Source organism: Balaenoptera acutorostrata, chromosome 3, assembly GCF_949987535.1.
Source record: "Balaenoptera acutorostrata chromosome 3, mBalAcu1.1, whole genome shotgun sequence".
NCBI lineage: Eukaryota > Metazoa > Chordata > Mammalia > Artiodactyla > Balaenopteridae > Balaenoptera > Balaenoptera acutorostrata.
In genome coordinates this window covers 26,001,310-26,024,037 of record NC_080066.1, presented here as the reverse complement: position 1 = coordinate 26,024,037, position 22,728 = coordinate 26,001,310, and the positions used below count along the sequence as shown (strand labels likewise).

The window sequence follows — 22,728 nt, the reverse complement described above, 5'->3', positions numbered from 1 at the left end:
GCGTTGGAGTAACTGTTATTTGCACAGTGTCGTGCTAAGTGCTTTGAGGAAGAAGCTGATGAGACATGTTCCCTGCCTTTTCAGGGCTGGTGGTCTCATACAGGTTTAGTGATGATCGTTCCACGGGGGCTGAGGAGAGTCTAATCTCCAGCAGTGTGCCTGACTCGGGGCGGGGGTGGGCGGGACAGATCATCATCAAGGTGAAGAGATCGGTGATTGGCAGAGGGCCACAATCCAGGTGATTGCCACTTCAGACTGAGATGCAAGGCTGGGAACTGCTCCTGCGGTCCGGTGAGGCGTCTCTCTGTGAGATGACCATCACAGAAAAAGCAGTGTGGGAATGAGCAAAATTCTGTTTGACAAATGGTTTTCATACTTTCCCAGTGTTTTTCTATCGTCACATCTGAGGGATGTGACACATTTCTATTAGTCACTGTGGTAGAGTCTCCAAGGGTACAGATACCCACTGTGGCCTGGAGACGATTCCGCTGGGCCTCTGGGGCCTCACGTAGTTTGGTTGTCATCTCCCTCCATCCCTTTAACGGTGCACGTTCCTCACCGACCACTGTAGGTTTGCTTCTTGAAGAAACGCGAGCAGCTTCTAATAATACGTGCTCTTGGAGAGCAATGCAGAGGGCACCTGCTGTTCAGAGGACGGAGGAGCAGCACGAGGCTTGGGGACTCAGGGAAGCAAGAAGTAGCATTTGGGCATCTTTATTGGGATAAAGTTATATTTGAACTGCTGGTTTAGAAGTATATTAACAAGAACAGAAGGCAGTTAGAACTTTATCGTAGTAATTTTAAATAACTTCACAAGAACGTTGGTGCTGTTAAAATGTAGGCATCTTTTAGGAGACTCAGCACGGTGTGGTCCACGTGTAATTCTGAGCTGCTGGGCTTTGTCAGCCTCTGCATGGGTGTCGCTAGGTACTTTCATGTGTCTTGTCTGGTTCAAACCACATGACCGTGGTGTGAACTCCGCATGGCAGCTTGTCAGGGTCCTCGTTGTGATGAGAAGGGAACCAAGGCTGTTAGGGAGGAAGTCTCCCAGCTCCGATCCAAGCGCATCACACGGCCTTTGACTTAAGTGCCTTGTTAACTCTGGAGACAGGTGCGGGGGCCCCAGCTCCCCGTGCAGTGAGTCACAGTGCTTCATCTTTCAGAGACCTGAGAGGCAGAAAGAATAGTCTCGGTTTCTGACCTCTCACTGAAGTCAGAAAAGTAAGAACGTAAAAGTGTTAGCTCTGCCTCCCATATGAGCAGTCAGGGCTGCAGGGACCATTCCAGGTGGACAGTGTAGGCGGCTGTGCTGGTACCCAGAGGCCAGATGGCCCAGTGTGGGCACCTCTGCACCCAGCTGCTAGCCTTTGCTCTGTGATGGCTTCGTGCAGGACCGCTCTGGGATGTACCAGGACTCTGGAAGCAGAACACTTCCTGCAGGTCTGTGCCAACACCAAGGTCCTGGGTCATATGAATTTGAGGGTTTGATATTGTTAATCTTATTCCTTTGTGATTTTATCTATGGAACCTTCTTTAAATAAGATATTCTCTGTTGATAATTTTTCTAGACTGTCTCCAGTTTTAATTCTGGACACTGTATTTGCCAGCTTTGAAACAGTTGGGAATGTTTGAAGAGAAAGCAGAGATCAGTCTCATATCTGGGATCTACAGGGTTAGTGGGTTTATTGGCTGGAATTCTTCAACTGCTCCTGTAGTTGACCCAAGTGTGTCTGGAGCACCTGAATTAGGGACCAGGATTCGTCAGTATAGTCATTCCAGGGTTTCTACAGGGAATTCGTTCCAGGACCCCCTGTAGCATCGAAATCCAAGAGGGCTCAGGCCCCTTAGAGTCCACCCTGTGGACAGGGACCTGCGGATCCCACATCTGCGGATTCAGCCAACCACAGGTCGTGTTGGTGTTTTTCATCTGCGGTTGGTGGAACTCGCAGGTGCGGAACTCATGGATCTCAAGGGCCAACTCTGTTCTGCAAGGCCCATTGTAGCTTTCTTATCTCTTCTGCCAGTCAGCCCAGAGGTCCCCATTCAGAAAAAAATAGCAATTAGGTTGTTGGCTTTGTAATATGAAGGATTTTGAGCAGAAGAGGTAAACTTTCGTGTCTTATTTTTAGAAAGAGTAATCAGACTTCAAGCTTTTTTTTTAATATGGAAAAATTTCAAATTTATTGTTTTTTTTAATAAATTTATTTATTTATTCATTTATTTAATTTTTGGCTGCGTTGGGTCTTCGCTGCTGCACGCGGGCTTTCTCTAGTTGCAGTGAGCGGGGGCTACTCTTTGTTGCGGGGCACAGGCTTCTCATTGTGGTGGCTTCTCTTGTTGCAGAGCACAGGCTCTAGGCGCGCGGGCTTCAGTAGTTGTGGCACACAGGCTTCGGTAGTTGTGGCTCGCGGGCTCTAGAGCGCAGGCTCAGTAGTTGTGGCGCACGGGCTTAGTTGCTCCGCGGCATGTGGGATCCTCCTGGACCAGGGCTCGAACCCGTGTCCCCTGCATTGGCAGGCGGATTCTCAACCACTGTGCCACCAGGGAAGCCCAAATTTATTGTTTTAACATAGAAAAACTGCACATTCATTTTTTCTGCCTCTGTAAGTATGAGGAATATGTTCAACAACAAAATAATTGTAAAACCATTATAGTGGAGGGGATGCTTTCTGTTCATAATAAGCACTTAAGATATATGACTTGGCTTTTTTTATTTTTTATTTCTGGCTGCATTGGGTCTTTGCCACCGTGCGCCGGCTTTCCCTATTTGCGGCGAGCGGGGGCTACTCTTCGTTGCGTTGCACGGGCTTCTCATTGCGGTGGCCTCTCCCACTGCGGAGCACAGGCTCTAGGCACGCGGGCTCAGTAGTTGTGGCGCACGGGCTTAGTTGCTCCGCGGCATGTGGGATCTTCCTGGACCAGGGCTCGAACCCGTGTCCCCTGCACCGGCAGGCGGATTCCCAACCACTGCGCCACCAGGGAAGTCCCTTGGCTTTTTAAAAGGTATTTTCAGTAATACAGAATAGGCTGTAATTGGACTGCTGATATACTTCATGTCTTGCCATCAGGTGACATCTTTATAATTTGAAAGTTATTTCAATGTTTTATGCGAATCAGTCACATCTAAGCTTTGTTTAACAGAATAAGCAGATGTGTATATTTGTGTAGGGTTTTATAGTTTAACAAGTCTTTTGGAGTGTGTTTTCTCATTTAATCATTGTAACACCCCTGAGTCTTAGAGAGGCTAAGTGACCAGGGGTCCTCTGGCCACTATGTGGCCAGCTTAGGGCTCACACCCTGTTTTTTTCCTTTTAAGTCCACTGTCCCCTCACTATGTGACACTGCTTTTATCTGGCTGAGCATTTTTTTAAAAAATTTATTTATTTATTTATTTTTGGCTGCGTTGGGTCTTCGTTGCTGCATGTGGGCTTTTAGTTGCGGCAAGCGGGGGCCACTCTTTGTTGCAGTGCACGGGCTTCTCATTGCAGTGGCTTCTCTTGTTGTGGAGCACGGGCTCCAGGCACGTAGGCTTCAGTAGTTGTGGCTCATGGGCTCCAGAGCACAGCCTCAGTAGTTGTGGCACACGGGCTTAGCTGCTCCACGGCATGTGGGATCTTCCTGGATCAGGGCTCGAACCCGTGTCCCCTGCATCGGCAGGCGGATTCTCAACCACTGCGCCACGAGGGAAGCCCGGCTGAGCATATTTTTAAGTATTTCTTCATGACTTAACAGTTATACCACTGCATCTTAACTCTGAATTCATGTAGTGAAAAGGTCTCTAGCGTTCTTTCAGAGGGGCCTGTAGAACTATTTCTGTGTGTAGAAGTAATTTTTAAAAAGTCTCGAAATATCCATGAAGTTTTTTTAAACTTACATTAAACCTTGAAAGAATAAACTGAAATTTGGAAGGATCATTTCTGAAGAAGCTAAGGGCTGAGGGGAGTTATTAAGATTATAAACTGTGTCAGATATACTCAGTGGTGTCTTGGTTTCAGACGTTTTCAGGCTTACGGGAAATGTTGAGTGAGATTCTGGCATTTGATACTACAGTTTACTGGAGTATTTTTAGCAGCTGTGAAAATACAGTACTGGCAGGAACTGATTTCTCTGTTGACCATCTCCTGTAAAGGGTCACGTTTTTATTTTTATTTTTTAAAAATTTATTTTTATTTATGTTATTTATTTTTGGCTGCGTTGGATCTTCGTTGCTGTGCACAGGCTTTCTCTAGTTGTGGCGAGCAGGGGCTACTCTTCGTTGTGGTGCACGGGCTTCTCATTTCGGTGGCTTCTGTTGCTGCGGAGCACAGGCTCTAGGCATGTGGGCTTCAGTAGTTGTGGCTCGCGGGCTCTGGAGTGCAGGGTCAGTAGTTGTGGCGCGTGGGCTTAGGTGTTCCGCGGCATGTGGGATCTTCCCGGACCAGGGATCAAAACCATCTCCCCTGCATTGGCAGGTGATTCTTAACCACTGCGCCACCAGGGGAGTCCCTAAAGGGTCACTTTAATTCTCTTGTATCTGTTCTTGTCCTCTCTTTTTTTTTTTAAGTGTAACTATTCTGTTGTACAGTAGTGTAACTGTTCTATTTAATGCCATAAGGAGGTAGTTAGATCTTACATGCGATAAAATGCAGAAATAGGAATGAAAAAATACCTGGCAGAAAAATGACTAATATAAACAAAAGTATTTCAATACTCTCGAGACAGAATTCTAGGCACAGTCACTGCTGTAGTGTTTTGCTGAGGGAGAATATGTAATTTCCTCCTCTGAAGATGCTGAAAAGTGGGCTCGATTCTCTTCCACTTGGGGGCCTTGCTCCTGTCCTCTTACATCAGTGCCCGATGCTGAGATGCTCTCGGGGCCGAGAGGGGTGCACGGGGTGGGGTGGGGTGCGTGGGGAGAGGCGTACAGTGGGGGTGGGAAATCTACTGTGACTGTCCGCTTAGTGCCTTCTGCTTCTCAGACTTGGGGAAGCTGGTGTATACAGGGGACGATGCATGAGTTTTTTTTTGAAAAGCTATAGCCAACTCTTAAAATATTTATGGTTATTATGGTAGTATAAATGGCCTGGCTAAAGTCAAGGAAAAGTTACCAGATCTCCATTTATCCATTAGTGGCAACTTCTTTTTGAATGAGCATTTCATGATCAGGGCTTCTACAAAGTATGATAGGTGGAAAAGAAGGTTATTTTAGGATCTTATTTTAGGATTCTCAAATCCTAAGGAAGAGATGCAAAGAAACTATAAAATGACTGAAAGTTGATGGGAATATGGGGAAGAGGGAAAGGGCTGGCTGGGGTGGCCCACAGCCACTGTATTCCTGAAAAGGTTAACTTGCTGGCTAGCTTGTAGAATTGGTGATAACTAACAAGTGTCCCATTTCTTCTGCCTGTTGATACAAAACAGTGAGACGGTTTAAGCGGAAGCATCTTACAGCCGTCGACTGCCAACATCTGGCTCGGAGTCACTTGGCCTTGACCCAGCCCTTCGGTCAAAGATGGACAAACAGAGACCCGAACCACGGTCTCTATCCTAGACCCAGAACCAAAAGAGGGACTAGAGGTATGTCTTCCCCCAAAATACCTTGCGTTTCAGAATCTGTAGTGTGTGTGGCCTTTGAATATCTCCCGGTATTTGTAAATACTGCTACTGTGATCTTGTGGTTCTGTTGCAATAGTTTGACACTTTTTCACTATTTGTGAGTTTTCTGTGAAAATTCCATCCTATCATAGTGGTTGGTAAAAGCCCCAGAAAAGCACGGCTGAGTGAATTCCACTAGCTGGCTTAACTATAACGTGGTAGGGAACACGTCACAGCATCACCACGATTCCATTCTGGAACCGTCGTGATTTCCTGACTCTTCAGCAGTCCTCTTTGTCCAATCCGTCACTAGGTCCACCGTATCACTCTTTTTCTCCCAAATGTCCCCTCACTCAGTGCTTTTACGGTAGATTGTGCCCTCTGTCACCTCGTACCTGGGCTGCTGCGATAACCCTCTCCTTGCCTTCAGACTTTATTTTTTCCATATCAGGTCGAATATCAAATAATGTTCCTGAGTACCATTTTCTGTAATGTCACTGCCACTCTCAAGAACCTCCAGTGTGGTATGTTCCCTGTTACTATTAGGGACTCAGGCTCAATCCCCTGACATTATTACATGCAGGCTCTACTTCTGGCAGCTTGTTTTCCTTATGACCCATTTAGTGCTAAGTGAATTCCCACTTTCATTAATACCTGTTTGTATAATCCAGATTGCCTTATTTCCCTGCGATATATCTCATTTCAGAATCCAACTCAGATCTCACTAGTCATCTGCAATTCTTGTGATGTGATTGTAGTCTCTGTTTACCACTTTTTGGAACCACTGTAACCAATTGTATGAGGCAGTTTTAAACTCGGTGGTTATATAGTGTTTGATATTTTGTCTGTTTTGTGTGTATAAGTCAGCTTCTCCTCTGTGTTGTGAGTTCTTTACTGATAAAGACTTGTCAGCATGTGTGTTTCAGTGTGGAGTCCTAGCACTGAGCAGGTGGTAGCTCTTCATAAATATTGGTGTAATTAACTCCACAATTAGAAAACATCAGAATTTAACCCTGGCCTATTGACTCCAAAACTTGGGTTTCTATCACATTGCCCCAGAAGCAGTTATAATTTTTTTCTAACATAGAAAAAAGTAGTAAGTTTTATATCCTGTTAAAAGCTAAACGTAGTTTTGTTCCACTCTTTTTTTACTTTCAATTTTTAAAACTTTTAATTTGTTTTATTTACTTTTTAAAAAAAATTTTATTGAAGTATAGTTGATCCACTCTCTTAATTTTTAAAGTGAGAATTCTGGCTACAGCCATTTCAGGAAGGTACCATATATTTTGTTGTATATTGATAAGGTGTTTAAATACTTCATTGGCGTTTTACAATAATTTATAGGAATTTAAAAATGCCGTGGTGATGTGTGAAATCACCAGTTGGATTCCTCTGAGTGCCTGAAAAGTCTGTGAGGTCAGGGACTATATATACTGTTTTATTATATGATTTACATACAGTTTATATTTGTTTCCAAATCATAGGTGCTTAGTAAATACCTATTGAATGAATGTGTAGACTAGATTAGATACCACTCTAATAATAGGAAGAAAATTCTGATTTTTATATTTTAAATAATGTGTCAGTTTCACAGGAGGAAATAAAAATCAATTGAAAGGGTTTTAACTGTCAAATGAGAAGAGTGGGTTTTACTGTATCCTGATAATCTAAAGCATTTTCCTTTCTACTTACGCAAATTTAGATTATTTTTTTTAATGGTAAGAACAAGCCAGGAGAGGTGAATTTTATGAGCAGATGTGTGAATGTGAGCATTCGTGTACTCCTGTCCGTTCAGGTATTCAGTTTGTATATATTGCAAGGTGTAGTGTGGTCCTCACACCATCCAGAGACTGGTCTCTGTCTCTTTCCAAATGTGTATCTGACTGTATGATAGAGCCCGATATAAATATTTTTTGGATTAAGCTATTTATATAATCAGTTGACCAATAAAATACATCCTTGTCTCTTTCCTCTATTAAAATAGATAATTGAAAATCAGTTTGTCTTATTTGGGTCAGCAAATGGTCATCAGTCATTATTCATTTCTCGTTCACCTTGTTTGGGTTCTCTGTCCAGGTCGAGGATGCCCGGGATACAACCCTGAATTCTTCCTCGCTGGCCAGCAGCGGTGCACCAATGACATGGCCAAAAGCAGTTCTGTGGGCCAGGACAGCTCTAAGGACTCGGAGGACGAGATGATTTTTGCTGCAGAAGGCCACTGCGCCCTGCCTCAGGGAGGTGACGGAGCAGCATGGCCACGCTCGTCAGGGAAGCGGTCTCGGTCCTTCGAGGACGAGAGGAATCAAGCCACAGGGACCAGTCAGTGGGATGGGGTTTCTAGGAAGACCCCACGGCATCATCTGTCCCTGTCGTGCACACGGCCCAGGGAAGGCAGACAAGAAGCAGAGGACGGTGCGTCGTGGTTCTCTGCGCAGCCTGGAGAATCCAGCCAGGAGGTGGAGGACATTGGTCCTGATCCTGTTCCTGACTCTTACTATGGGCTTCTTGGGACCTCGCCCTGCCAGGAACCCCAGAGCCACATCTGCAGCCTGCCCAGCGAGGTCCTGAGGCACATCTTTGCTTTCCTCCCCATGGAAGACCTCTACTGGAATCTGAGCTTGGTGTGCCACTTTTGGAGGGAGATAATCAGTGATCCACTGGTACGGAAAGTGCTTTTTGCTCTCTCATGTTTTCTCTAAAAGTTCATGGATTCGCTTCACTTAATGCATACTCCTGACAGTGACGTTTCTTCAGAAATGTTGGTGTCCATTTGCCTCCAGAATCAAATCCCAATCTCCCGGAGGTACCTGGGACCTTCTGTGTGTGTCCCGCCTCATTATTCCAGGCTCATTGCTGACTTCATTCCAGTCCATCCCTGTATTCTGTCCACAACCAATGATGTTCTGCTTCCCAACTGTGGACTGCACAGTACTTTCCTTATGTTAGTCTAATCTGCACCCCACTTCCCCCAGCCAACCGAAAGGGCCCCTCATAGCTCTGTTGATGTCTTTCCTCTTCAAGGCTGCCCTCTTAGACTAACGCTTTCTCATTCCATCCCATTGAAATCACTCTCTCACTCTCTTCCTTGTGCTACTATAGTGATTTATACCTCTGTTCAAGCTTATCATGTTCTGTTATCGTCTTAGAGAGCCTTCTTCCTCCCTTTAAATTATTAGCGCATTGCTAGAGGGCTGGTTGTCCTGTTTGTTTTTGCATTCGGCACTGTGTCTCACAATGTTCTACATATAGTAGGTGATTAGTAAATGAGTGTTGCGTTTAGTCACAAGAGTACCTTTTGAAGATGACACAGGGGCAGCCTGTGATCTCAGAAAGGATTTCCTGATACTGTTATCCTGCACCCTGCCCTTCCCTTTGTTGTGTCATTATACTTCCCAGGTTCAGGTCTCCAGTAAGGCTGAGGGCTGGTAGAATGTTCTGCTTAGATTGTACGTCCCTTAGACCGGACATTAGGAATAAACCAGAGGTAGAGAGTTTAACTTATTCTTCAAATGCATTGAAGTTTAAAACCTTGGAGATGGAGGGAGAGGTGGATATATCAAAACTTAGTACATTTCTCTTCCAAGCCCAAAAGATTTTGGAGGAAATTTCACATCGCTCTTGCTCCATTCTTTGCCTGGGGTCTTGTCTCCTACTTTCTAAGAAATATCTTTCTGTTTTTAGTTGTGAACTCTGTTTTGGGTCAGTATTTCTACCCATTTAATTGAGATCTCTCTGACATGAACTGGGGATAGATGAGGTTTCCCTCCATTCTGCTCGAGAAGATTTTGGGAAGATATCCCAGCTTATCCTTATCCCTTGAAATGTTAGAATAATGCAGTTTTTATCATCACCAGCAATGATGTGGTTATTTTCAGTGACCTTGTCACAGCTCTCATTTTCTTTTTATTTCTTGTAGTGTCTTTGTCTGGCTTTGGTATAAGGTTATGCTGGCCTCAGAATAAGTCTGGAAGTGCTCCCTCCTCTTCAGTTTTTTCGAAGAGTTTGAGGGGGATTGATGTTAGTTCTTCTTTAAATGTTCAGTAGAATTTTTCAATGAAGCAGTCTGGTCCTGGACTCTTAACTTTTTGGGAGGCTTTTTTTTTTTTTTTTTGGAGGCTTTTGACTACTGATTCAATCTCTTTACTTATTATTGGTCTGTTCCGATTTTCTGTTTCTTCATCATTCAGTCTTTGTAGGTTGTGTGTTCCTAGGAATTTATCCATTTCTTCTAGTGTATCCAGTTGGTTGACCTGCAGTTGGTCATAGTATTCTTATAAGGCTTCTTATTTCTGTGACATCAGTTGTAATGTTCCCCTCTCATTTCTGATTTCAGTTATTTGAATCTTCTCTTTTTCCAAAATATATCTAAGGGTTGTCGATTTTGTTGATCTTGTTAAAAAAACAAAACAAAACGGTTTTATTGGGTTTTTTTCCCTATTTTTCTATTCTCTATTTCATTTATCTCTGCTCTTTAGTCTTTATTATTTTCTCCCTCCTGCTAGCTTTGGGTTTAGTTTGTTCTTTTTATAGTTCCTTTAGGTGTAAAGTTAGGTTATTGATTTGTGATCTGTCTTCATTTTTAAAAATATTTTTTTTTTTTTTGAATTCCTTTATTTTTATTATTTATTTATTTATTTTTGGCTGTGTTGGGTCTTCATTTCTGTGCAAGGGCTTTCTCTAGTTGCGGCAAGTGGGGGCCACTCTTCATCGCGGTGCGCGGGCCTCTCACTATTGTGGCCTCTCTTGTTGCGGAGCACAGGCTCCAGACGTGCAGGCTCAGTAGTTGTGGCTCACGGGCCTAGTTGCTCCGCGGCATGTGGGATCTTCCCAGACCAGGGCTCGAACCCGTGTCCCCTGCATTGGCAGGCAGATTCTCAACCACTGCGCCACCAGGGAAGCCCTAAAAATATTTTTAAAAAATTATTTTATTTTTGGCTGTGTTGGGTCTTCATTGCTGCACGTGGGCTTTCTCTAGTTGTGGTGAGTGGGGACTACTCTTCATTGTGGTGTGCAGGCTTCTCATTGTGGTGGCTTCTTTTGTTGCAGAGCATGGACTCTAGGCACGTGGGCTCAATAGTTGTGGCTCGCAGGCTCTAGAGCACAGGATAAGTAGTTGTGACACATGGGCTTAGTTGCTCTGCGGCATGTGGGATCTTCCTGGACCAGGGCTCGAACCCGTGTCCCCTGCATTGGCAGGCGGATTCTTAACCACTGCACCACTAGGGAAATCCAGATCTTCCTTCTTCTTTAATGTAAGTTTTTATAACTATCAACTTAACTTTTAGGCCTGCTTGCACTTCATTCCATACTTTTTGGTATGCTGTATTTTTGTTTTCATTTGTCTCAAGGTATTTTCTAATTTCTTTGTGATTTCCTTTTTGACCCATTGGTTGTTTTAAGTGTGTTGTTTAATTTCCACATATTTGTGGGTTTTCCAGTTTTCTTTCTGCTACTGATTTCTAGTTTCATTCTATAGTGATTGAAAAACATACTTTCTATAATTTCAGTCTTTTAACATATGTTAAGACTTACTTGTTTTGTGTTCTTGTACGTGATCTTTCCTGGAGAATGTTCTGTGTGTACTTGAGAAGATTGTATATTCTACTGTTGCTGGATGGAGTGTTCAGTATATGTCTGTTCGGTCCAGTGTTGTTTGTTCTGTCCATTCTTGAAAATGGAGTATAGAAGTCTCCTGTTATTATGTTGCTGTCTTTTTCTCTTCAATTCTGTCAGTGTTTCCTTCCTAGATTTAGGAGCTCTGATATTTGGTACATGTATATTTATAATTGTTATATTTTCTTGGTGAATTGACCCTTTTATCATCAAGTAATATTCTTTGTCTCTTCTAATAATTTTTTTTAAGTTATTTATTCGGCTGCGTCGGGTCTTCATTGAGGCATGCGGGATCTTCATTGCAGCGCTCGATGTGGCGCGTGGGCTCTTTGTGGCACGCGGGCTTCTCTCTAGTTGTGGTGTGCAGGTTTTCTCTTCTCTAGTTGTGGCGTGGGCTCCAGGGCACGTGGGCTCTGTAGTTTGCAGCATGCAGGCTCTAGTTGAAGTGCGCGAGCTCAGTAGTTGTGGCACGTGGGCTTAGTTGCCCTGTGGCATGTGGGATCTTAGTTCCCCGGCCAGGGATCGGACCTGTGTCCCCTACATTGGAAGGCGGATTCTTCACCACTGGACCACCAGGAAAGTCCCTCTTCTAATAACTTTTGACTTAAAGTCTATTTTGTCTAATCTTAGTATAGCCACAACTCTCATGTTATTTAATCCTCGCTGAAGCTCTGAGCCATTAGTGTCCCAAAAGGGACAGGACAGTATTTCAGATAGGGAAATTGAAGCACTAGCTCTTCCCAGATTCTGTAAGAAGTTAATGTTGGAACCGAAACCGAGGACCCCCCCCCCTTCTCCTAGTTTCCAACTAAAATTTGTGTAATGTTTCTACCCTATTTGCCCAGCTTTTGAATTGTAGACTATGATTGTTTTTCAAACGATTATCTATATGTTTGTGGCCTGATCAGTTCTCTAATAGCCATTGCCTGCATGTTGTTTTGGATTTTTTAAACTGTCTAGTTCATTCCTTGGAAAAAGCTGTATCACCAATACCTGATGAATGAAGAGCAAGCAGTCAGCAAAGTGGACGGCATCCTCTCGAGCTATGGCATAGAGAAGGAGTCAGACCTGTGTGTGCTGAACCTCATCCGGTGAGTCCCTGTTTCCTGGGAGGAAGTCGGTTTCCAAAGTCCTTTCCCAGAAATCAGCACTTAATGGATCGCCTATCCCATGGATGCTGCTGTGAATGTCTTACAGCTACACAGCCACCAGTAAGTGCTCCCCGAGTGTGGACCCTGGACGGGCGTTGTGGAGTCTGAGGGATCACCTCCTCCTCCCTGAGGCAGAGGCCTGCGTGCGCCAACACCTCCCCGATCTCTACGCTGCCCCTGCCGTACGTGAAGAGGCTGCAGGGAGGGGAGGGTTGGGGAGGCGACACCTTTTCTCTTTGGAAGAAAGTGTATTGGTGATCAAGTTTGGTTGAAGGTTATTTCAGATTTATTTTCAAAATCTTCCTTCAGCCTTTACTTTGAAGCCTTAATCTTGTCATTGGTCCCACAGAGAAATAAAAGGCTACATTGTTACAGATTCTTTAATTTGGAAGGAATTTTAAAAAGTATTTCATCCAATTTCCCATTCTGTTGAGCAGTCCCAACAAAGGATGGTCATCTAGCGTCTACACACTTTGATTAGTAAGGATTTCTTTACAAGGCAGCCCATTGTATTGTTGACACCTTGGGTTATTTGAAAGAACCAGAGAAAAGAAGGGTTTTGTACTGACACACAGTGAGTTAATGAGAAGCTGGAAATAGTCCCCAGTTTCCTTTGTCTTGTGGCTTCTCATCTGGATAGCGATTCTTCTTAAATTTTGTTTTGGAAGCCACATGCAACCTCAGCCTCATTCTGCAGCCAGTCGAGGGTTGGAAATCCAGCCATGTGCATTTCTCTGTCCATCTTTAGTGAAGTGATTGTCGATGGAGTGAGATTTGTTTCCCAGTATGGTTGTAGTGAAAGGTGTGTGGAACTTTGCTTTTTGTGGATGCATTTTTAACAGGGAGGCTTGCAGTAAAGTTAAGAATGATAGTTATATACTTATATGTCCATTATTATTATTATTTTTTATTTGGTTGTGCTGGGTCTTAGTTGTGGCAGGCGGGCTCCTTAGTTGTGGCTTGCCAGCTCCTTAGTTGTGGCTTACGAACTCTTAGTTGCGGCATGCATGTGGGATCTAGTTCCTTGATCAGGGATCGAACCCGGGCCCCCTGCATTGGGAGCGTGGAGTCTTAACCACTGAGCCACCAGGGAAGTCCCTGTATGTCTATTATTGATATTTCCATGTTAGTGAACATTTTCTTAGACATTAATAAATGGAGCATACTGTGTCCATAATAATAAATTTTCAATAATTTAATATTTAGTTAACTTAATATTTAATAAGTATTAAATAATAATAATATAAAGTAAGTAGTAAATTAACATCTTAATGCCATTGAATTGTCAGTCTTGATTTCCCCCTAAAGACTGCTGTCTTTTTTGGATCCCCCAATTTTTGTGCCTCCCAGGTGGGCACCCATTTAATAGTGAGCTTGTTTGACTTGAGTGTCTGGACCTGAGAGCTCACACTGACCTGGCGGGGTTGGGGTGGGCTGGTGAGCAGGCAGGAGGATCACGTCTGTGCAGGGTCTTGCATTAAGTACTTTATAAATGTTATTTAATCAAAGAAAACTTAAGAACTCAAATCCAAAAATGATGAGAAAGAAGGAATCCAGGGTAAAAGGAGACATTCTCGGTGTTTCCCAAATGTCATTCGGGAAGTTTGTGCTCCGTTTAGACGGTCTGAGGAAGGTACACGAACCCCAAACCTGGCTTTCTTCACCGGCTGTCCCATGTGATTCTTACCAGTTGTGTTTTGGGTCTCGTCTCCCGTCCTGTCCACCTCCCTCCTCAGGGTGTCAACGTGTGGGCTTTGGTGGCGGCCATCGTCCTCCTGTCCAGCAGCGTCAATGACATCCAGCAGCTGCTCTTCTGCCTCCGGCGGCCCAGCTCCACAGTGACCATGCCAGACATCACCGAGACCCTGTACTGCATTGCCGTGCTGCTCTACGCCATGCGGGAGAAAGGGATCAACATCAGCAACCGGTAACTGGTCCCCGCCCTGCCCCTTCCCCGCGTTACCGCTGGGTGAGCCCCACCACCCACTGCTCCGCCAGGTTCTCCGTGAGGTTTGAGGGCAGCGATTCAGGCAAGCGGGCTCTGTGAATGTGAGGTGCCGTGGGGTCGTACACCATCCCCGAGACAGTGTCTCCCTTCAGGGCTGTTGAGCCTGGAGTGGACAGAGCCTTCTGTGTTCATACGTGGCTACATTTTGTTCCCCAAAGAGCACGTCCTGGTCTGTCTCCTTTGCCTCTGCCCACCGCAGCCAGGCATCTCTCCCAGAACCGTGCTCTCCAAATATTTACCACCAGTGGTGCAGGTAAATATAGCTCAGCTCTAGGTATATTTAAACCCTTTTCTTCCCTTTTTTTCATAAAATTGTGGTATATATATATATTTTTTTTTTTTTTTTTTTTTAATTTATTTATGGCTGTGTTGGGTCTTCGTTTCTGTGCGAGGGCTTTCTCCAGTTGCGGCAAGTGGGGGCCATTCTTCATCGCGGTGCGCAGGCCTCTCACTATTGCGGCCTCTCTTGTTGCGGAGCACAGGCTCCAGACGCGCAGGCTCAGTAATTGTGGCTCACGGGCCCAGTCGCTCCGTGGCATGTGGGATCTTCCCAGACCAGGGCTCGAACCCGTGTCCCCCGCATTGGCAGGCAGACTCCCAACCACTGCGCCACCAGGGAAGCCCTATATTTTATTTTTAACAATGGTTAGGAGTCTAAAAAACATCTGAGGAAAAATAAGATACAGATTGTGACTGAATTTGAAAATCTCTAATCTGCTTTTTTCCTGTTAGGATTCACTACAACATTTTCTATTGCCTGTATCTTCAGGAGAATTCCTGTGCTCAGGCCACAGAAGTCAAAGAGGAACCATCGGTCTGGCCAGGGTATGTCTGTAAGGGTGTGTGTGTGTTGTTGTCTTTGATTCCTGACTCTCGTACTGAAAGAGGAAAAGGTGTTTTGTTTTAACCACTTTATATAGTTATAATTTATATTTCATAAAATTCACCCATTTTAATTGTATAATTCAGTAATTTTTAGTAGATTTACCGAGTGTGCAACCACCATCATAACCCAGTTTTAGAACATTTTAATCACCCTAAGGGGGGGCGGCCCTCCCCTTTTTTCTGGTTAAATTTTATTCATCCCATTTGGTTTCCTGTCTCATTTTTGACAGTCCATCACCTGATCTTTTCAATTCCTTATTCTTTTCCTCATTTCTTTTCTGTAATGATTACAGCAAGAAAACAACCATCCAGCTGACACATGAACAACAGCTGATCCTAAGCCATAAGATGGAACCTCTCCAGGTGGTAAAAATTATGGCATTTGCAGGTAAGGGGGCTGCCATTCCTGGAATGCCTCTTACCACCTTACCCACCACCTGCCAGAATATCTTTACCTTAATCTGTTATTGAACTGCTGCAATTAAATCATCTAAAAAGCAGTTGCCAAGGAATAATTGCTTTTTCTTACCACTCCGGGGGGGCATCCACACTGGAGTTCCTGGTGAACAAATGGTCCATAGGAGTTTGTTTGTGGGGTAGATGCCACTGGGATTGATCCAGCCTATTATGTATCATCATATCTGCTCAGACACTGATTGCTTATGGGGTGGCAGGTCATGTGAATCCCCTATTCAGATAGTGTCAGGAGCTCCTTGATTTCTATAGGGTGAAGTCTAGAAGGGCCTCCTACCTTTTGGTTCTAACATACATTCCTCAGTCAGGTAATTGTGCTTCCTGGCTCTTAAAGTACTTGGTTGCTTTTTGAACCTTTGCTCATACTATTTTCTCTACCTGGAATGCCTTCCCGCTTCTTTTCTGCCTAAATATCCTACTAAAAACAACAGCCACTTTATTAAATGTCTGCCCTGTGCTAATCCTAACATTCTGTGAGGTTGGTTTATTTATTTATTTTTGGGCTGCACCGCATGGCATGCAGGATCCTAATTCCCCAGGGATTGAACCCACACCCCCCCCCCCCGTGGTGGAAGTGTGGATGGCCAGGGAATTTCTGGTTCATTTTATGTATGAGGTTTTAAAGCTCAGGGAAATTAAAATGATGTGGTCCAGATTAAATGAGCAAATACGTGGTGGAGGTAGAATTCAAAGCTGGATCTGTTTCTCTCCAGAAACGTGACTTTTCCCCTCCCCTCTCCACCCCCTACTCCCCCTATCTCTCTGCTGTCTGATGTTGACCCCTGTCACTTCTGTGTCTTCTTGGTGAAGGCTTCCTCAGCCCTTTGAGACCTCCGTGATTCTGAACTCTCACTGTGACTAATCTGTATTAACTGTTTGGTGCCTGATTACATAGGAAGAATAGCCAACACACACCTTCTGTTAACACCTCCACACTATGTCATTGATCTGTTGATCTTCAAACAGCCCTGGTAGGTAGGAAAGGAGGTGCTATTTTTCTTCTTTTATAAGTGAGATTTTCTTTTTTGTTTCCAGATCCATATTCTTTTTCACTCTACTGTGTTATCATTATTCTCTCTTTTTTTTTTTTTTTTGTTCCAGTTGTTCCAACTCTGTTGGTGTTTTATTCCCAACTAGATTGTAATACAGGAACCTTGCTTTGTGTTTGTGACATGCTCCCAGTGCCTAGCGTAGGGCTGGATGTGCAGTAGGTGCTCAGGAAATACTTGTTCAGTGGGTGACAGTTGACTAACTGAATAACTGAATGATAGGCGGGGAGGAGGGGCAGATAGGATAGTTCAGAACGGGTTGGAAGGATCCTTGAATCTCATTTTCACGCTTTTGCTTTCGAAGCATGAATGGTGCCTAGGCCAGCATAGCTACCGTTTATGAGTTCTTCTGCTGGGTACCTGGGTAATTATCCTGCACACCCTATGAGGTCAGTGTTACCCACACAGGCTGAGGAGCAGACAGAACTGGCCCCTCTCTAGAGCTGCAGGGGCTGCAACCCCAACCCAGGTGGCTCTGTCTTGAGTCTGCTGCTCCCTTCACGGCACCGTTTTTAGTTTTCGTCAGTATGGGAGAACTTGCCACTATCTGGTCCCAGGCAAGCGGGGAGATAGGCATGGGTGGGACCCGATTATGGCATCTGTGGGAACCTTTATTCCTGGTCAGAGGGTCACCTCCCTTGCTCTTGGCTTCCCCAGGCACTGGGAAGACCTCCACCCTGGTCAAGTACGCTGAGAAGTGGTCCGAGAGCAGGTTTCTGTACGTGACCTTCAACAAGAGCATCGCCAAGCAGGCCGAGCTCGTCTTCCCCAGCAATGTCATCTGCAAGACCTTCCACTCCATGGCCTACGGACACATTGGGCGCAAGTGAGCATCGTGGTGCCACTGTTGCCATTACGTCCAGTTACTGCTCTCACGTTGCAGTCAGTACACCACAGTGACTCGGAGAAAACTTAGTGCTTTATCTTCACTTACAGGCAGGGAATATGGTCATAGATTGAGTAATTTATACTTCCACCCCATAGAGATATACTGTTACTAAGGGAAGCATAACACTGTCTCACTGAGGGAGGCATTCTCATGTCTCTGAAACTGAGGCACAGAAGGTCAGAGTGACTTGCCTAAAGTTCAGGGCATCACCAGTCTGGTTGACCCATTCAGGCTTTCCTCAGAAGCTGGAGGGAAGAAGACGGGGCTGAGGGGCACTTGTTCCAGGCACCCAGGGCCTCTGAGCCGCGTCCCTTTGGACGAGAAAGTTCCAGGGAGCTTCGAGGGTCCGCCCTGGGGCCTCCTGGAGTCTGGTCCACACCTTGGAATAGTGGTATCTGCTGTGAGCCGCTTCATCTCCTGGGTTATTAGATGTGAATTCTGGAAAGCGTAACGGAGCCCTTTCCAATCCTACGAGGACCTCACTCAGCTCCTCTGGCTTTTTTTCGTCACCTGTATGTGCCACTTCCAGTGACCTGGTGGTGTCATCGGAGAGAAGGGGGCAGGCCTGGGGGAGACACTAAATCCCGAGTTGCCACAAAAGCCAACCCTGTGCCTTTGGGACGTGCGTTGCAGGTACCAATTGAAGAAGAAGTTGAATCTCTTCAAGTTAACCCCCTTCATGGTCAACTCTGTCCTCGCTGAAGGGAGGGGTGGCTTCATAAGGGCCAAGCTAGTATGTAAGACTCTGGAAAACTTCTTTGCCTCGGCTGATGACGAGCTGACAATCGACCACGTGCCCATCTGGTGTAAGAACAGCCAGGGACAGAGAGTCATGGTCGAGCAGAGCGAGAAGCTGGTGAGTGTCTCAGTCCCTTTGGAGTCAGGGCTCGGGAGGAACAAGGGCTCGACACGGTGCTGGTTTGTTCTGGTCTTTGATGTCTTTAGAGCTGCTGGCAGGAGGTAGAGGTGGAGGGGAGACCCTAGGCCGGTCGTGCTGGCTGCGAAGTGTACAGGGTTTTCTGTGAAGAGCACTCATCTTGCTTAGTCCTCAGGCTGGTCCTCCATTTCACAGATGGGGCTCCTACCCAGGGTTTATAAGAGCTCGTCATGGGGTCTGCTGGTCCAGGGTCTAAAGATGCGATTCTCTTTTCTAATTTTTATCAAGTCTTTTCAGTCATTGACCACACTTTTTTTTTTAAAATTTATTTATTATTTATTTATTATTTATTTTTGGCTGTGTTGGGTCCTCGTTTCTGTGCGAGGGCTTTCTCTAGTTGCGGCAAGCGGGGGCCACTCTTCATCGCGATGCGCGGGCCTCTCACTATCGCGGCCTCTCTTGTTGCGGAGCACAGGCTCCAGATGCGCAGGCTCAGTAGTTGTGGCTCACGGGCCTAGTTGCTCCGCGGCATGTGGGATCTTCCCAGACCAGGGCTCGAACCTGTGTCCCCTGCATTGGCAGGCAGATTCTCAACCACTGCGCCACCAGGGAAGCCCTGACCACACTTTTTATGAATTAATTGTAAGTCATAAATCTAGAGGAATCACCCAGCCTTTCTTGGTTCATCAGATGCTGTGCTCCCCGAGCGATGCTCTACCACTGGGTGTGGTCCAGCCCCTGGCTTTTGCCCATCTGGGCTCCTGACGTTGACACGAGGCCCTCATGGAGCCGGGGGAGGTCAGGGAGGGGCTGCCATTCACCGTGAGCTGGGGCCTTTGCTTTGACCCCTGCACATGGACATGAACTCCTGATTTCAGGGTCATGACCTTCACATCACCATGTCACTTGCTTTCTAGAACGGTGTCCTCGAAGCGAGCCGACTCTGGGACAACATGCGGAAGCTGGGCGAGTGCAAGGAGGAGGCTTACCATATGACGCACGACGGTACGCACACGCCCAGTCCTGAACCCCGCCGTGGACCCACCTCGTTCCGATTTCTGACTCTTCTGCCCCTTCTTGTAGGCTACTTGAAACTCTGGCAGCTCAGCAAGCCTCTGCTGGCCTCTTTTGACGCCATCTTTGTGGACGAGGCCCAGGACTGTACCCCAGGTGATAAACCATTCAGGACACCAGTAGTCCCAAACACATAGCAACAGTGTTGTGAATGTGTAAGAGGGCACGTGTGTGCATAAGTCGATGATTCTTGTCTGTCATGAGGAGGAGCGTGTGACGCTTAGTCATTCAGAAACCGTTTGCTGTCTGACTGTGGATTTCAGCACTAGTCTCTCCACCCCCACCCCTCACCCAAAGGAGACTTAATTTTCTCTAAATGTTTTGCTTGCGCTATTCTTAAAATATTGGCTGAGCCTAGGTCACCAGATGATTGGGTTGAAACTCATGTGGAGGGGGAAAAGGTAGTCAATTTAGAGTGAACAATTTGTGTTGTGTATTTTTCCAGTGGCTGATAGAAAATAGTGTGACTTGGTAGGTCATTTTGAGGCCTTTAATTATAATATCAGAGAAGATAACTTATCTCATTTTATATTTGCCTATGTGGTTTCTTATACTCAATAATTTATTCAGGAGTAAAAATAATCTGCATTCGTAGGGTTAGAAGCTGTTTCTTTTGTTTGTTATAAAATCATTTCTTTGGATTGAGTGCACCTATGCTGGAGGGAAAGATAACTCTGTTGTCCAGTGTGCAAGCATTTTCATCCTTTTCTGTCTTAAGTTTGGTTTCTTTTTGCTCCGTGGGTTGGTGTCGCTTCAGAGCCCTTACTTTCCATCTTCTTGGTTGCAGCGATCATGAACATAGTTCTGTCTCAGCCATGTGGGAAAATCTTCGTGGGGGACCCACACCAACAGATCTATACCTTCCGAGGTGCAGTCAACGCTCTGTTCACAGTCCCTCACACGCACGTCTTCTATCTCACACAGGTAAGCGCTGTCTTTGCTTCTCAGTCCCCAGACGCGTATATGCACGCAAGCCTTGTGGCTCCCCGCCCTGGTTCTCCAGTGTTGACTACTTGCCGGGCCCCATGTGAGGTTTTTCATGAGGCTCACTGTGTGTAGCAAATCCGTGCCTCTAAGCAGTGGCTCTCTGTGGTTCTCAGGGGGTCTGCAAAGTCAAAACTGTTTTCATAATACTTACCTGCCTCTTGCACTATGTTGACATTAGCACTGATGATGCAAAGTCAGTGGTGAGACTGTGGCTGAGAATCTCGGCTTTGCCACCAGCCGGTCCTAGCAGTTGCCTTATTCTTCACTGCAAGGCACTGAGTCAAAAAAGAAAGCAGGCAGTTCACTAAGAACATCTTTTTTTTTTAAGAATACTATTTTTTTTAATATTTATTTTTATTTATTATCTTCATTGCGGCAAACGGGATCTTCTGGTTGCAGCACGCAGACTCTTAGTTGTGGCATGCATACGGGATCTACTTCCCTGACCAGGGATCGAACCTGGCCCCCCTGCATTGGGGGCGCAGAGTCTTACCCACGGGACCACCAGGGAAGTCCCTACTAAGAACATCCTTGATGGCACAGGAAAAATGATTAATTTCATTACTGCAGACCTTGAGTCCGTCTCTCTCACGGTCTGTGTGATGAAATGGGAAGTAGGATGAAGTCCTTCTGCCCCTGCAGTGTGCTGCTGTCTGACCAGGAGCACTTTTGTGATTGTGTTGTGAGCTCCACCGCTGCTTCTTTCGTTTGTGCTTGAACGAGCAGCTGACGGACCAACTCTGGTTATTCAGACTTGGGGATTTGGCATTTTCTCAAAAATGCATGCTATGAGCTGTGACTTCAAGGAAAACAGCTGACATATGTATTTCCGAAGATAAAATTCTTGCTTTCAAGTGAAATCCAGATTTTGGGAAACTTGTTTCCAGCATGAGCATGGCAACTCCTGGGGCCTTGATTGTCTGGAAAGGCTGTTACATGTTCCTCCCCTTTTCAGCACTCATCTTTGTGAGGCTGTCACACCAGGCTGGATGCAGACAGCTCTGAGATTTGGCTCTCTTCTCTTAAGCTGGGCACTAAAGACATTTGCAAAAATGTAAAAACAGTGCCACTCTCCTCTCTAACTTTTGTTTTGGAAAATACCATTAAAAAATTTTTTTTAAATTTTTTGGCTGCGTCGGGTCTTCGTTGCTGCACGCGGGCTTTCTCTATTTGGCGGTGAGCGGGGGCTACTCTTTGTTGCGGTGTGCAGGCTTCTCATTGAGGTGGCTTCTCTTGTTGCAGAGCACGGGCTCTCGGCATGCGGGTTTCAGTAGTTGCAGCATGAGGGCTCAGTAGTTGCAGCGTGTGGGCTCTAGGGCGCCGCCGTGGGCTCAGTAGTTGTGGCTCGCAGGCTCTAGAGTGCAGGCTCAGTAGTTGTGGCGCATGGGCTTAGTTGCTCCAAGGCATGTGGGATCTTCCCAGACCAGGGCTTGAACCCGTGTCCCCTGCATTGACAGGTGGATTCTTAACCACTGCGCCACCAGGGAAGTCCTGGAAAATACCGTTTTAAAAATATGTTCTGTATGTTATCATGTAATGGGGTTATTGTTATATTGAAATGCACTAAAGTTGCTAATGTGGTAATTGTAGGTAAGTACAACTCACGTAAATGAAAGCATCTTTGGGTCCTCACTAATTTTTTAAAGTATGAGGAGTCCTGAGACTAAAAGGTGTGAAAACCACTGCATTTAAGAAACTCACTTCTAGTAAGAGGATGTGAGACTGCCAGCGAAAATGCCAGCGTCATCTGAAGTGTGTTCTGTTCTTTTCTAGGAGGCCCTGTAGCCCACTCAGTGACCTTATTTCCTGGAGTTTCCCTTGTTTGCTGTAGTGACTTAGGGTGGCGTCAACCCAGAGGAATTTTTTTTGATAGACGTTTTTTAGTTTCAGATTTATAGAAGAGTTGAGAAGATAGTATAGAAAGTTCTTACACATCCTACATTCAGTTTCCTTTATCATTCACGTCTTATATTCGTGTGGTACATTTGCTGCAGTTAATGAACTACCGTGGATACATTATTATAAACTGAAGTCCATAGTTCATTCAGATTTCCTTGGTTTTTTACCAAATGTCCTTTTTCTGTTCCAGGATCTTATTCAGGTGACCCCATCTGCATTCAGTTGTCAAATCTTCTTAGGCTCCTGTT

General features: G+C 45.4%; 1 protein-coding gene across 2 annotated transcripts in view; it reads left to right on the top strand.

The window, feature by feature from the left end:
• Positions 1-22,728, top strand: part of FBH1 (F-box DNA helicase 1) — a 45,870-nt gene that overhangs the window by 5,862 nt on the left and 17,280 nt on the right. For both annotated transcript variants that reach the window (XM_057542462.1, XM_057542463.1), the window contains exons 2-13: positions 5,401-5,556; positions 7,651-8,234; positions 12,148-12,278; positions 12,385-12,520; positions 14,075-14,265; positions 15,079-15,171; positions 15,525-15,619; positions 17,412-17,580; positions 18,277-18,499; positions 19,438-19,525; positions 19,604-19,690; positions 20,382-20,518. In XM_057542462.1, the coding sequence (XP_057398445.1) occupies positions 5,401-5,556; positions 7,651-8,234; positions 12,148-12,278; positions 12,385-12,520; positions 14,075-14,265; positions 15,079-15,171; positions 15,525-15,619; positions 17,412-17,580; positions 18,277-18,499; positions 19,438-19,525; positions 19,604-19,690; positions 20,382-20,518 (2,090 nt within the window). The remainder of the gene's footprint in view (positions 1-5,400; positions 5,557-7,650; positions 8,235-12,147; positions 12,279-12,384; positions 12,521-14,074; positions 14,266-15,078; positions 15,172-15,524; positions 15,620-17,411; positions 17,581-18,276; positions 18,500-19,437; positions 19,526-19,603; positions 19,691-20,381; positions 20,519-22,728) is intronic.